This window comes from Chamaea fasciata, unplaced genomic scaffold (assembly GCF_029207755.1).
Source record: "Chamaea fasciata isolate MVZ Bird 193981 ecotype frontalis unplaced genomic scaffold, bChaFas1.0.hap1 SCAF_1, whole genome shotgun sequence".
NCBI classification, from domain to species: Eukaryota; Metazoa; Chordata; class Aves; order Passeriformes; family Sylviidae; genus Chamaea; species Chamaea fasciata.
In genome coordinates, this window is record NW_027094086.1 from 107,580,107 (window position 1) to 107,594,857 (window position 14,751).

The 14,751-nt window shown below is 50.8% G+C and overlaps 1 protein-coding gene across 1 annotated transcript in view; it reads right to left on the reverse strand.

The window, feature by feature from the left end:
- LIMD1 (LIM domain containing 1) overlaps positions 1-9,264 on the reverse strand; it is a 33,086-nt gene extending 23,822 nt beyond the window's left edge. Inside the window, exon 1 of the mRNA XM_066192723.1 lies at positions 7,945-9,264. Coding sequence (XP_066048820.1) covers positions 7,945-9,106 — 1,162 coding nt within the window. The 5' untranslated portion in view covers positions 9,107-9,264. The remainder of the gene's footprint in view (positions 1-7,944) is intronic.
- Between the last annotated feature and the right edge of the window lie 5,487 nt (positions 9,265-14,751).

Genomic DNA, 14,751 nt, shown 5'->3' on the forward strand with positions numbered 1-14,751 from the left:
GGCTTTTCAAATGGATGTGCTATCCCAGAAATGCGCACATTCAGCGGCAGTCTGAATTTCTGTGCAATGATCTGACACAAGAGCTAACGACTCAAAATTCCCTCCTGAGTACAGCAATGCCGAGCAGAAAGTTTTGAGAGCAGAAAACCTGCCAATTTTCCATGACACCCACCAGGCTTTCCACAGAGCCAACGTATTTATTGCACTGCAAGTGCTGCATTTTCCCCTTCTCCGTGCCAATGAGTGGCTGCTCCAGAAAATTTCACCAGCATGCTCCGATTTCCTCCTTTCCACAAAGCAGCCGGGTGACACTGACTGTGGATGAGCAGCAAGAAGAAGCAGGAGAGAGAAGGCACAGCAGCTGAGTGCAGGCACAGCGCCCAGTAAAGATGCTGGCAGGCAGAAACCACTATTAAGTAGGCTAAGGCAAACCCCGGGGAGGGCAGAAATGGTCTCTGCCATCTCCTGTCTATCCCGTTACACTTCAGAGCACAGGCACTGCCCCTCTGGGTTCCCAACAGCACATCCTGCAGGAGCTGTCAAGGCTCTCACACATGTGCCAAAACCTTCCTCCAGCTCCCACCCTCAACCTCCCCAACCATCCTTCCATCTTCCTTTCAGTCCATGCTCCATTTCACCCCCTGATTAACCCTTTCACCCACTTCTCTCAATATTTAGGCCCCTAAAACATGGAAACTGAAGTCATGGAATGAAAGGGGTTTTAAAATAAATTGACAATGCTTTCTGTAAAAACTGAAATGTGGTAAATTACTCAAGTATGTAATAACCCAGACATGCTATAAATATTCATACATATCCTGTGCCAAGGTTGACAATTGAAAAATAGCATTATGGCACATCTGAATCTAGTTTATGTTCTTACATGTATCTGCTGAATCTTACTTGAAAGCCTATTAAATCTCAGTAGCAAGTGAAATTACTCTCTAAAGAGGTCTTTGCTCTTTCTAGATATAATATTCTGAAGTATTTTAACTAACATAATTGAGCCTTCATCTCTGACACTCAGCACACATGACCTGAAAGAGGGGAAAAGAAAAAAAGTGATTTTTATTGCTTTTTCCTTTTCACTTTTCTTTTTTTCCCATTCACTCCCTGCTGTCTCAATGATCCTGATCTTTTGGCTTAGGCTAAGCAAGGAAAAAGCAAGGAAAAACCTGTTGCTGACAGCAGCCAGTCACTGAGCTCGGCAGCGCGTGTGCAAAGCCAGCGCAACCGGGGCCACCTCCAACCCCATCCCGCTGCAAAACGGGCTCTGCGCCCTGCTCCACGCCGGCTATTTCCCGAAACAGTGCTGACTGTGCTTTCTGCTGGTGTTAAAATGTCAGCAGCACCACTCCAGCCCCACATGCCACTGACACTAGTCAGCAGTTCTGGGTAATTTTCTTGGCATGGAGTGGCTTTTAGCAAAAACTTCTGTCCTCGGAGTGAAGCAGAGGGATCCTGAGTAGCCACAGTGCAGCAAGATCCCGGATTCCTGCGCTTGGTAACTCTGCAGCTTGTAACAAGTGTTTATGCAAGCACTAATCCCAGCAGACATTCCCCCTGAAATTACAATTTTTAACCTTAGACAACGTTATTAAGAAGAAATGACAGGTTTCTCTTTTACCACCAGGACAACAAACCCAAACCACCACACACGCACAGCACCACTAAATTCATGCCCCAGCGCACAGGCAGAACGGCAGCCAGATTTGGGAAGGGAAAGGGATGGAAATTGCTGATTTGGGTTCAATTTCTGCCGGCAGGGCAGCCATCCCTGGACAACAAAGAAATCTCTGTTCCCTTTCGCATCATGCAGCAAGCAACCGCCCGCGCTGCAGCTGAGAGTCTGAACAAAGGGACCTTTGGAACAGAGCTGGGACCGAAAACATGCCCCGTAAGCCACTTCCCAGCACTTGCCACACTCCATCTCAGCACTGCAGACCAGGAGGGCTCTCACCAGGAGCAGCCTCGGCTCACGTGATCCAACAGGTTGTGTGCAGACCTCAAGGACTGTGAGAAATGAAACTGAACCCGGTGCTCAGCCTGAAATGTCAGCCCCACCCTCAAAATTCAACAAGTGCATTTCCATTTACCACCAGACTCAAAGCCCCTAGAGACATTTTTTCCTCCAAGTGTTGCAATTTCACACTCACCAGGAGTTTAGTTACTTACTGTATCCCACTCACTAAAAATTCATCACAAGCATTTTCTTGGACTTGGACTTACTTCCACATTTCAGACAACATCAATCTACAGACCAAGACCACAGTTCCTCCGACAGCACTCCTCTTCCTTTCAGCAGCACCTCCCTTCTCAGCAGCACACAGCACAGCCAAGCTTTCCTACATGTCCTCCTGGTTGAGTTTACTAATACTGTCACTTCCTTTTGAACAGCCAACTCTGACAGTGCTTCAGTGGTGAGATTTCTTTGCCATGAAAATTTGATCCCAGGTAAGAGACATGTAGGGGCAGAATGATTCTGGTGGCGTGGGTCTGCTTATCTGGCTAATCCAGAAACAGTAAGTCTGTCCTACTCCTTCCAGATACTCTGTGCAAGCCACATTTCCACAATCAGATTGACTCTTCTCCATCAGATGTAACTGAGTTTTGCCCCCTCCTTACAGTAGGCTGGATTTATGCTGAAGAACCCCCAGCTGAACTCAGAAGAACACCCCAGAGTCTCTGTACCTCTGGTATCATCATTCCCATCTGTCCACACATGCACACAGCTAATCCAGAAGTAGATCCTGATGCCGCTTGGCAGAAGTTGTACCTTCACAAGGGTCCGCCCTGTCAGAATTCTGCTTGACACTCACTCTGACAGGGAGGACCCAGTGCAGGTACAGCTGCTGTGTCTCCAACCCACCTATTTATCCCAGGAGAGCCAAGCCCTCCACTTGCACACAGGTGTTCCAAAGACTGTCTGCTGAGAAAAGCCTTCACCCTGTCATACACGATGGGATGCTCAGTTCTCCTGGTTTTACTTTAGAATTTCTCTGGAACTTGAACCCACCCACCTTCCCATTGATCACCTTAATTCCTACATCAAACTCTAAATTACACACACTGCATGCCTTGCTATGCTGCTTATCCACTCCTGAGCAGTAAGTCTTGCTGGAGAGGTGATTTCAAGGAGATCTGGAGGCCCAGGTGAGATTAAGTGCCTGGAAAACCTGGCAGATTGGTTCCATCCATCACAGAGTGACTGGGTTGTCTGTGCAAAGATGGACAGGTACTCCCTGCCCAAAGAACCACAGAGTTGGTAAACACAAGTTTTCTGTTCCCTTTTTCATCCCATGCTCTTGACCCCTGACCCTGCTGCAGACCTTTGTGTACACACTGCCAGTGAAGGAAAAAAATGCCATCAAACTCACGTCAGTGACATTTTAAGTACCTTATAGTGACGTCAGAGATTATGGTAACTCTCATGCCACATGAATGAGGCTCCTTGTTTCTTTCAGTCCCACTCCTGAAAGAGTGGGACTGAAAGACTGATTGCTCCTCTGCCTCAACTCCTTGCTTTTTCTTTCCTTTTGGTAGATTTTTCCTTAGCTTGCAAACCCAGCTGAGCTCCCAAGAGGAAGGGAGGAGAAGCACATACTGCTGTAATCTTGAAGAGCCATATTCCAGGCCAATACTTATTTGCTTGGTTTCTTGCAGTGAGATAAGCTTTGCAATCTGTACACAGCCACTACTCCAAGTGTCGTGATCCTTCCAGCTTTCCTTGTTCCACCAGGACCTGTCTCTCTCTGCTGCAGGCAGGTGTCTTCTTTCAGCTTTGGTATTCGCCCAGGTGAAGGTGGTAAAGGATGCCTCTGCTCATTCCCAGTGGAAATGGCATTGTCATCATCACCCACAGACAAAACAGACTCAGAGGAACTTTCATTTTAATCAGAAACCCTCCATTTGTCAGCTCTGAGATTACCTTTGCTGCACACAAAGTGTCCTGGTGCCCCACCATCAGCACAGTTCAGTAAAGACCCTGGATGTGGACCCAAAGTTAAACGAATTGTGGTTTCAGCAGTGGTAAAACACCAACTTCACTGTGCACTGTGCTTCCAAAGAGCACTGGTGGCCTTTGAGCTGCCTTGTGGTTTCAGCAGTGGTGAAACACCAACTTCACTGTGCACTGCGCTTCTAAAGAGCACTGGTGGCCTTTGAGCTGCCCACACCCATTCAAAGGTGCTGGGCTTCCAGGTCTCCACAGGGCTCAGTGATTCAGCTACTGCTCTGCTTCTGGCAAGGGGAAAAAAATCTGCAGACTCTGCTATGAGATATTCTCTCCCTGACTGCTGGGAAGCATCCCAGCTTTTCACTGCAAAACAAGATGCCCAGGGCTTTCCTAAAACACCTGCAGCTTATCAGCTCTGCTGTAAATAACAAGGAAGGCAGAATACAACAGCTAACTAGTATTTATAACACGAAAATCATTCATAAAAATGGTTTTACAAAAAGCTCTTGGTAAGAGTGTAGATAATCTTCATCAGGTGGAGATTTCCATCTAGCTGTATGAAAAAAGCACTGGTAAACACGTGATGCTACATGTTACACTTCTAAAAGCACCCATCTGTGCCTGCAGACCAAGGCACTGCATGCTAAAACAAGTAGTCAAACCTCCCTGCAGACCCCAGCACACCTCAGCTAGGACCCACCTCTACCAAGTCACTCCCAGGCAGTGCAGGCAGATGCTCAGTTTGGTTGTGCATCTGTCTCACCTGAAAACTCATCAGACACGTTCTGTCTTTGGGATGGTGTCGCTTCACCTAACCCTAAACATTTGGGCAGTGCTAACAAAGGATTTGCAACTCCCCTGATCACTCCTGTTTAACCTTCTGTCACCAAGAGGAGATGGAGGCTGATGCACCCAAAGGAATGCCATGGGAAATCAGTGGGATTTGGGCACCTCACTCCTGAATGTTCCCAGGAAATAGTACACCAAAACCTACTACATCCTAAGCTGGCTTCCAGATACACCTCCAGGGACACAGGGGCCCTTCTCTGCTGCATGGGAACCAGCCTCTCTAGGGAGCAACTTCAGCTTTTCCTTCCCCAAGCAAAAGACATGGGTGATACCTGAGACTCCCTATGTCCTCCTTGACAGCCCGCATAAATCAAATCAGCACTTCAAAAGCCCTCTTGGAAAACCGAAATTCCTCCAGAGACATGTGCAGCCCATGCAGCTCACGCACAGGTCACTACTTCCAAAAAAACCCCAACAACCCAAAGGGAAAAAAAAACCCAGAGAGAATTCTTGGCTTTGTATGTTTCTTTCCTTTCACTTACTATACCTCCTCTGAGCAGACAAAAGCATTTTGCACAGCAAGTTGGTTCTGACAGATAACCAGACTACTGCTCCTCAGCACAGCATCCTACCTGTATTTTGCCTAGTCCCTGGCTCATCCTTCCTAGGCTTTCACTTACAAGCACACATTTTCACATAGTGAAGGAGAAAGCAGCTCCTTTACTGTAATCAGAATGAACTGTTCTTTATAACCATCTGGCCCTGACTGAGACAGACTGAAGGACAGTATGTTAACCTGACAGACAGACCCATCTTCGAAAACATCCCCTTGTTACAAAAGCAGCACACAAAATTAGGAGAACTGAAAATATTTTTTGTAAAATACTTTGGTCATTTGTACTTTAGTCCTGGTTTCATTTCCTGGCTCTGACGAACTTCAAACCTGCTGCAACAGACTTCCCTTCACTGGGAAAAATGTCTGCAACAAAACAAACAACTGATCCTTTTTATCACTGTTGCATAAAAGTGTTTATTTTACATCCTCAAGTTTGGTAGCTTGAGAGCAGGGCATAGCAAAAAATAATTGAGAAGGCCAGCTGTGCCCTTTATTCCTTCAAATGAAGTGAGAAAGAGAGGAGGAGGAAGAGGCCCAGAATTAAAATATCTTGATACTTGCTCCTTCCTGTTCCTTGATCCTCAGCAGGGCAGATCTGCTGAACCTTCACCTGCTGAGCTGAGGCTCCACAAAACTTTACTTTTCCCTCTGCCAAGACTGCAAAATTTCTTTTTCTTTTTTTTTTTTTCTCTCTCCTCTTTCCCAAATTTCTCCGACATCACATCCTCGTGCAAAATCTCCTGGCAGGAGGATGTCAAAGCACCTCACTGGGGATCAGGCAGCCTCTGTGTCTCCTCCCTTCCTGGGGCTCACTCAGCCACCTGACCAGCCAGGCTCCTCATGCTGCCAAAAATACTCCTGCCTCACTATAAATCTCCCACAGGACAAAAGCCTCCTCCTGCCTCGCATCTTTATTTTGTGACAGAAACGTAAAAGTAATCTAAGCATCAGCTGGGTTCCTCTGCCTCCTGAGCCCATTCCCAGGCACATTTTGGATGAGGTCTGATCCAGCCGGTTTACACGCACCGCGAGGAGAAGACACAGCAGGGAGGGAAGAGGGACCCCTGACATCACTCCAGTGGAGCTGAATGTCACCTCCAGAAAAACATTCCCATTTTCGAGCACCACCCCCCAGGAGCCTGCTGTGCCAATGGCATTGCCATTAATAGCTCCTGGTCACGGCATTCAGCGCCCCCAGCGAGGCTCCTTGCGCTCGTTCAAACCGCGCGCTTCCTGCACCGGACGGAAAGTGCCAAAACTTGTGTCCAGGCCAAAACGCTGTGAGTAGAGCAGCTCAACACATCACTTTTCTGCGACAGGATAAAAAATGCCCCTGCCCTGCCACAGGGCTTAATCCAGTCTCAGATACCAAGATAAACAACCCCAGCAGAGCCCTCTGAGGGCAAAGCCTCCTGTCTGCTGCCAAGAAACACATTTTGTTAAGCAATCTGCAGCTGAGCGCTCGGTGGTCCCTCGAGCTACATCCCCAAAGCTCGGTGTGAAGCTCTTGTGTGGCTCAGACCACCACTGAGCCACCCACCGACCCCACCAGACGGGACCCTATGCAACAGCACCTGTGCAGCCTGAGAGGCAAACCTTTCCTCAGCACCAGGCTGAAGAGTTTAATCTGTCCCTGTTCTGCGACTGTGGGTCTAAAATCACGAGGAAAATCCATACGCTTGGCCTGCTCCCTACGTTTCTTAAGTTGACCATGGAGTTTCCAGCCTTCCCAGCAACTCTGGGTTTCCCTCTCCCAAAAGCTGAGCTATCTTATCTGCTGTTAAATAGTGAAGCAGCACAGCAGGGAAAGGAAACATGCAATTTGCCCCAGACCTCCTGCCATCCTGCGGTAGCAAATGAAATTAATCCAGAAGGATATTTAATATTCTCGTTGGGAGATCCTCGCATGTAAGTGGTTCCTTTTCAGTGCCAAGTGCCAGTGATAACCTCTGGTGGTGGTCTGGACTCCTCACAGACCCAAGATTTCGGGAAGAACATGCCTACTGCCTGTTCTTCTGCCATATTCAGCACACAACAATCCTTTCACTCTTGATGGGAACCAGCACCTGGGGGCAGAGGGAAATCCTGGCAACTCTGGGAAACCACCGCCCTCCCCATCCCCAAGCTACTTGTCTCTTCCCTGAGTTCTGTGCCCTTCTCCATGAAGGCAGCCTATGCAGGCACGACTCCTCCGCAGGCTGAATTGCTGCCTTCCCGCCCACATGTGGTCGGGACACATCCTTATAAGACAGAGAGAATCAGGAGTATTGTCAAGAAAAGTTAAGTGCCTCCCTGCTGGCAGTGAAGGACACTTCAAAATACGCTGTTGCAGCTTCTTCCCAGCACCGCTCTCCCGCCAAAGCTGCTGAACTACCTTTGCTTTAAAAATAGAGAGGTAGGATTAAAGAAAAAGGTGTCACAGGAGGAAGAGCTTCTAATCCCTGTGATAAATAAAAGTTAAACTAAACAACCCTGCTCTGGGCAACTGACAGAGCACAGCCACGCAGAGGTACAGGCAAATGCAATTCTGCAGGTCTGAACCCTGCTTTGCAATGAGCCCTCCTCATGCCGACTGCGTCCTTACCGAAGTAATCGGCCTTGGGCCGAGCATCCATCTCCTGCTCCAGGCGCTGGGTCAGTGCCTCCAGCTTCAGCTCGGCCGCCGATGGCCCTTGCTCTGGCTGCGGAAGGAGGGTCTGGCAGGGTAGCTTCACCTTTGCTGTGCTGGAGCCATCCAGGTGCCCGGAGTCTGACCGTGGCCCGCTCACGCCCTCCGGGAAAAGCATCTGCGGCGCATTGGGAGCCACCATCCCTCGCGAGGCCAGGCGTGAGGAGCCCGGCTCAGGGTTCCCGCTGCTGCTGCTGGGCCTGTGGTTCTGACCGTGGGCCACGAAGTGACCGGCCGGGCTGGGGTAGGCAGAGGCGTGCTGGTATTCCACGCTGGGAGCAGCGGGTGCGGAGCCTGGTGTGAAGGACAGCGAGACACCCTGGTACCACGGCTGGCTGCCATCTCCTCCGGCTTTGGGACCGCAGGGCTCAGCGGAGCCTGAAAACCCTCGAGTGGGCTGCGCTGAGGGTGCCGAGAAGGATGAGGACCTCTGCTGTGGCGGGGGATCCTCTGGCCCCACCGAGGGTGCCGGGGGAGTCGCGGCGTTTGAGAAGGAGGAGGACTTCTGTCCGGCTGGCATCGGGTCACGGCCCCCGACACCTCGCCTGCCCTCGCCACCGTTCTCCTGCCCGCCGCGGCTCGGCTGGGGGTCGCCGGGGCTTCCAGCCTGTCCCTCCCCGCGCCCCGCGCCAGGCTGTGAGCCCCCCACTCGGGGGATCCTGTCGGGCTCCTCTTCCCAGCCCCGGCGCCCGGCCTGGCTCCCTGGGGCCTCGGCACGTGTGCCGATCCCTCCGAAGCCCCGCTCCCCTCCCTCGCAGGGCCTCGCTCGCGGCCCCTCGGCGGCGGGGGGCGGCTTCGAACCCCGCGCCACCGGCGGGCTGCTACGGGGGGCATGGAAGGCGGCAGCCCCTCCGTTCATCGCGGCCATCAGCATCTCCTCCTGCTGCTGCTGCTGCTGCTGCTGCTGGAGGTGGATCTTGGCCATCTTGGTGGCGAACACCCGCCTGGTCTCCTCGAACTCGGGGTTGTTGCCGGCAGCTTTGTCCACCCGAAAGAGACCGTCCTTGGAGGCCTCGTACATGTTGAGGTCCTCGATGAACTTGCTAGCTTCCAGACCCAGATCGTCGTACTTGTCCATCCTGCCTGGCTTAGCGGGAAGACCCCCGCCTTCTTCTTCTTCCTCTACTTCTTCTTCCTCCTCCTCCTTCTGCTCTCCTCTTTCCCGCCGGGATCAAGGCAACGCCGGCAGCGGCAGCCGCTCCGTCCCGCCGCGCCCGTCCCCACCGGGGGCGTGGCTGTGGGCGTGGAAGGGGGGGGGTGTGTCCTTAACGACCACGCCCCAGGCCAACCCTTGGCCGCGCCCAAAGCCACGCCCACCCAGCCAGCGCGCGCTGCTCGTCCCCGCTGCGTGGTGGGCGCGCGCGCGGTGTGCGAAAACGTGGCGTGCGCTTCCAAAGACGCCCCGCGGTGTCCGATCGGGCTCGGGAAGGGCTCGGGCCAGGCAGCACAGCTGGGAAGGGCGGGAGCACGGTGGTTAAAGTCACCCGGGTGATGCAAGGAAAGTGTTTCTGCCTCGTCTCCCCGCTGGATAATATTCCTCTTTTTCACCCTGCAGCCCGGAAACCTTCCTGAAGAAGCTTTTTGAAATGTCACAGACGCCCGTCAAGGAAAAAAAAAAAAAACCAAAACAAAATAGCTCTACTCTCTCATGAAAAACTGCGAGGAAAATCTCATTCTACAAGTACTGGAGCAATTAGTCTATATAGTAGGAAATCGTATGAATTTTCTTGGTGTAGATAGACATTCTATGCTGGATAGTCATGCTTAAGTAAGCATGACTAAAAGGACCCTGGGTCATTGTAGGAAGATGGCCCCTAGCCTGAAGAATAAAGGACAACCCTGGATGTCCAAGATAATATCAGCATCCCAGCCTTCCTTCGGGACACCTTTGGGAACCCCCCACCCCATTATCCAGTATCAAACACGTAACTACAGCAAGACCAACTCCAGAGACATTTAGATAAGGAGAGAAGCAGAGTGATCATGACATCATAAAATTACTTTTGCTTGGGAATTCAGTGGCATATGTGTGATATGTAGGGATTGGGTGAATCATATTGTTCCCAAATGCTTGTAAGGTGTAGGAACTGTGTGTAAAACTGCATTTGGAGTGCCCCAATATGGCCAGGACACTTCATGCCCACGATTAAAGACTTTCCCATGTGAATCTACACCTTACATCCCAGCCTCCCTCCTTTGTCAGCTGGGGCCAGTTGCAAAATTTCCAAGTCAAAACACAGCTGGGGGTGCCCAGAGGTTGGGGGGCTGCAGCAGAAACTCTGCTGGCCTTGTGGGAGAGGCTGGTTGGTAGGGAGCTGTGGTACCTCTAAGTAAACTCACTAGTGCAGTTGATCCTACGGGCCCAGGCACGTGTCCTGCATTCCCATAACTTGTTTTTGTAATTCTCCCCCAGGCTCCACGAGGGAGGGCTAAATGTTGAGGAATGTGGAAATTCACTGCCTTTAATAATGGTGAATTGGGCTGTGACCAAAATATGTCAGAAATAAAAAAAAAAAAATCCCCTCCCCTCTTTGACCCATTCCCTTACAAAACCACTCCTGAGCAACTGAGGCCAGACCTTAAATATCCTGCCTCTTTCTGTAAGATTTGGCCCAATGTGCTTAAAAATGGTGGCTTTGTGAGCCCCTGGAAAAGGCATCTTGTCTTCTTTCAAGGCAACCTTGGAAACTGCTGTGGCGTCTCCAAAAGGCTCCGAGCAGGACTGAGGGGCTGGAAGCTCGTCCCTGCAGCAACAGCCTTAGGCTGGAGCTTGAGCTGATAAAATGATGAACTTTGGACCCACAGAAGTTAGCCCAGCCATAGCACAGCTTTAGATAAGGGGGTTTATGGTTTCTAGGGAAGACGGGCAGATGGGAATCCCAGCACAGGGCGAAGCACAGCAGTGGTGCTCCCCCAGTCCTCAGGACCTGGAGTAGGGGGACCTCAGCACATATTGCTACTAACCATGGCCTGCCACTTTTTAGAGATTGATAATGCTGGAGCTTTTCACAATGTCAGGGAAACATCCCAACTATCAAGGAATCCCATGAAACCTTTCCAAGCCCCCCTCCGCTGTGAGGATGAGGAAAGGAGGGGTATCACAGCTCCCTCAGGCTGATCCCCAGAAGCCCTGTTTCACTTTGGGAGAAGCTGGGTGCCTGGGGGCTGAACCCCAATTTGCACAAGCCCCACCAGTTCAGGAGGAGGGTTTAGCCTCCATCTGGCTGTCCGCCATGCAAAGACAACAAACCTCTGCCTGTGCCAGGGCTCTTTCGGCTGGAGTGGAAAGGGTTTGCCTCCCACTTTTGTGGCTGGGAGAGGCCACGCTGGCCCCATCAGCTGCTTTGTGCCAGGCAGATGTAGGCTCAGGCCACCAGTTACTAAGAGTGAGAGCGACTACCGCTTTTGTGGGTCTTGACCAAAACTGTCAGGTTTGAGGTAAAGCTCAGCTGGGGCAATGAAAGGCAAAACAGTTTCAGTGTCTAAAGAGCATCCTTGGAAAGGGCTCCTGGAAGTCTCTTTTTGGCAACATCCTGGGCTGATGAGGAGAGCCACAGCAAGTGACTGAGGCATGGGATATCTCCTCCTCATCGCTGGCTTCAGGAAGCTTTTGGAGATGGGCTTAGTTGAGATGCTTAGCTTTCAGTATGACCACTTTCATCTAAAACGGGCAAGCTTCAGTGTTAAAACAATAACAACAAAGTTGGTACTAAACCACATCTTGAGCTCATATTTGTATGGAGAACAGACAGAAAGGAAACAGAGCCTCAGGTAGATAAGGATGGGAGCGTGAGCCCCAGCACTGCTTTACTCACTGGAGGAATATGCAACGTGGACAAAGAGCAGTTGGAAAGGAAATTACACGTCGTGCACCTTCTTGCATCCTTCTCCCCAAAGGATGTAAAGTTAATCAGGGGAAGCCACGCTCCTATCCAGCACATCAGAGACTCAGACTGGTGTCTATTGGATTTTTTTCCTTCCAACACACTGAGATGAGGCTCTTTCATCCCTCTAAAAACCAAACCATTTGGTGGAGCAGAAGGATTTGGGAATAGATGTCTCTATTTTCAGCTTTCAACACGCAAACCAGGGAGGAATCTAACTTCCATCAGATCATGTATTTTTTTTTCTTTCTTTTTTAAAGACATGCATATATTTTCTGCTGTTACTTTTTATCTAACATCTGTAAGTCCTTTTACAGTCTGACCTGCAGGAGTTCACCACTTTGCGGAGGGAAGGAGGGGGGGAAGCAGTCTTCTTGCCAAATGGCTGCTCTGGATGCTGCTGACCTTCACCAGCTATGTAAAGTACATTTCCTTCCTATGCCAAAGGATCAAATCAGCTGTCTGCAGAACAATGCTTATGCGGACGATGTGGAAAGGCTGCTGAAGCCCTTTGGCTAGGGAACCCCTAGCACTGGGCTTGGCCTCCTTCCAGGCTCTGCATGCATGAGCAGACGCTTTGATGGCAAGCGCCTTCGAGGGGGGATCACAGCCAAGCGATTCAAAGGCATTTTGGAGTTGAATTTGCAACGCTTTCAGTGAGCGTTAGGCAGCAAAATGCCTTTGAAGTTTCCTGCTTGGACTTATTCTTTTTGCGAGATTTGGGCTAGGGGTATGCCCAAGTGAGCAGATGATTAACTGGAACTTTCTACTAGACTGGAGATGTAATACTACACTGACTTGCAGACCCTTCTGCTGTGATTAGATATGGTCCCACATGTTTATAGTTCTTGTGACTTTTACAGCCCATGCCTATTAAGAAATTAGGGGTCCACGATTGCTGTTGTAGCACAGAACCAAAATCTACGTGCCAGTTTGAATTAACTTATTCTAAACCCTACCCCTTGAAGAGAAAAATAATGGAACATTGCTTATTTAATCTGTTTTTGTCCCTGTGGGCAAGGCTTACACACTGCATTTATTCATGCAAAATAATGCCGACAGCTTGTAACTCAGCCCTGCTCCACGTGGCAATCTCAGCTGCCCATGGGGTGGAGGGAGGCAGTGATCTGGGGAGAAACAGCCCCGAGTGGTGTTCCCAGCTTTTGGCTCCATCTCAGTCGGAGTGCTGGGCACATCACCGCAGCCTTGTGCTGGGGCAGCACGGTCCTCCAGGGCCGCCAGGCTGGGGCAAAGCTCCGCCTGTCCGGGTAAACAGGGAAGTCGTCAATGAGAGCAGGAAGGGGATCATCTGTCTTTATTTCTTGCTGCCACGTTGGTGTCTGGGCTCACATTGCAGAGAGATGGAGAAAATGGGAAGAAATTCTCCACCATAAGTTCACAAGTTTCACCCCCCCCCCCCCCCCCCGATCATTTTTCTATCTGGGAGAAAACGCCCTCATATTTTAAAGCATGACAACAGCCCAAGGCTGCATAGTTTATGGAAAAACATGATTAGGAGGAGTCTGGGTGCCAATTTATAGCAGATCTCTTTCCAAAAGCAACTATTGCATACTCACACTGCCTATTTGCAAACAAACAAGTGTGAGGAAGCAGCAGCTGACAGCACACCAAGCTGTTCTGGACACGTCCGGGGCTGGTCCCCAGTACCTGTGTCTCTCCAGGGCCGTAGCTGTCCCAGGCAGGTAATTTCCCACAGGACTATACACACCACTCTGCAGTGCCTGACAAATGCACTCTGGCGTGTTTTAGCAAGAAAGTAAGAAAGGCTTCAGTGCTAGGGTATGAACAGAGTGAGCAATTTATAGGGCAGAAGTATTTCCAGGATAGAGCCTGGCTTGGTTCTTGCAGGAGCAAATGTGTTTCTCAGCTTCTTGCAAGGTAGTGCCACAGCAGCTCTGAACTCTTGACAGAATGGCAGGGGGAAATGATGGACTTTCCTTGCTGCTTTCTAAGAGAGGTTTTCATTAAATGTCCCATTTACCTGCACCTGCCAGATGCTTTATACTAGGAAGTTGATGCACAGCACTGTAGGGCAAATAAGAGGGTGGAGGAGGAGGAGGAGGAGGGACAGATGAAGCAAGGTGACTGCAGAGATGAGCCCGGGGGCTGCTGTGTGGGGGAAGGCTGGGCTCAAGCCGGGGCCCAGATTGCTGGATGGGACACTGCAGAGGTGGGGAGGCCAAACCACAACCTCCGCCTTCCAGAGGGTTTTCAGGAAGGCGGCAGGGCAGGGCCATGTTGTTCCTCCTCACGGCTGCCCGAGGGGCCCCTGCATTCCTTCAGGAGGCCAGCTCTGCCTGCAGCCAGCTCTGCCAGCCCCAGCCTGCTGCCTGCACATTGACTGGGGGCAGCCCAGGTGCCCACCATGCAGCCTGGGTTCGTGCATCCCATGCCCTTGGAATCAGGGCAGAAATGGATCCAGACTTGGATGTTTTGCTCCTGCTGTGGTACAAGTGTCTACCACAGGGCATAATCTCTTCAGGGAATTATGCTAAGAGTATTAATTAAGACTAATTTAATTAACGCTAATGGGAGAGAAAGGCCAGGGCATAGTGGGGACACCTTTTCACACTGCCTTTCAGGAGAGGTACAGATGCTTCACAGAAGAGGTTTCAGGATCATGTTCCTTCTTAAATAGCTGCACCTGCAGCATCAGTTCAGCGGGGATGCTGTGGACCCTGCCTGCAGGTGGGTAAACTGAGGCAGGGAGGGTTGCCTGGCAGGCCACACTTTGGGAAGGTTAGAGGAGGCATGGGGAACCACCGACATCCCAAACAGGAGCCCAGGAAGCAGCAGAGAGAGAAGCTGCAGATCCCTG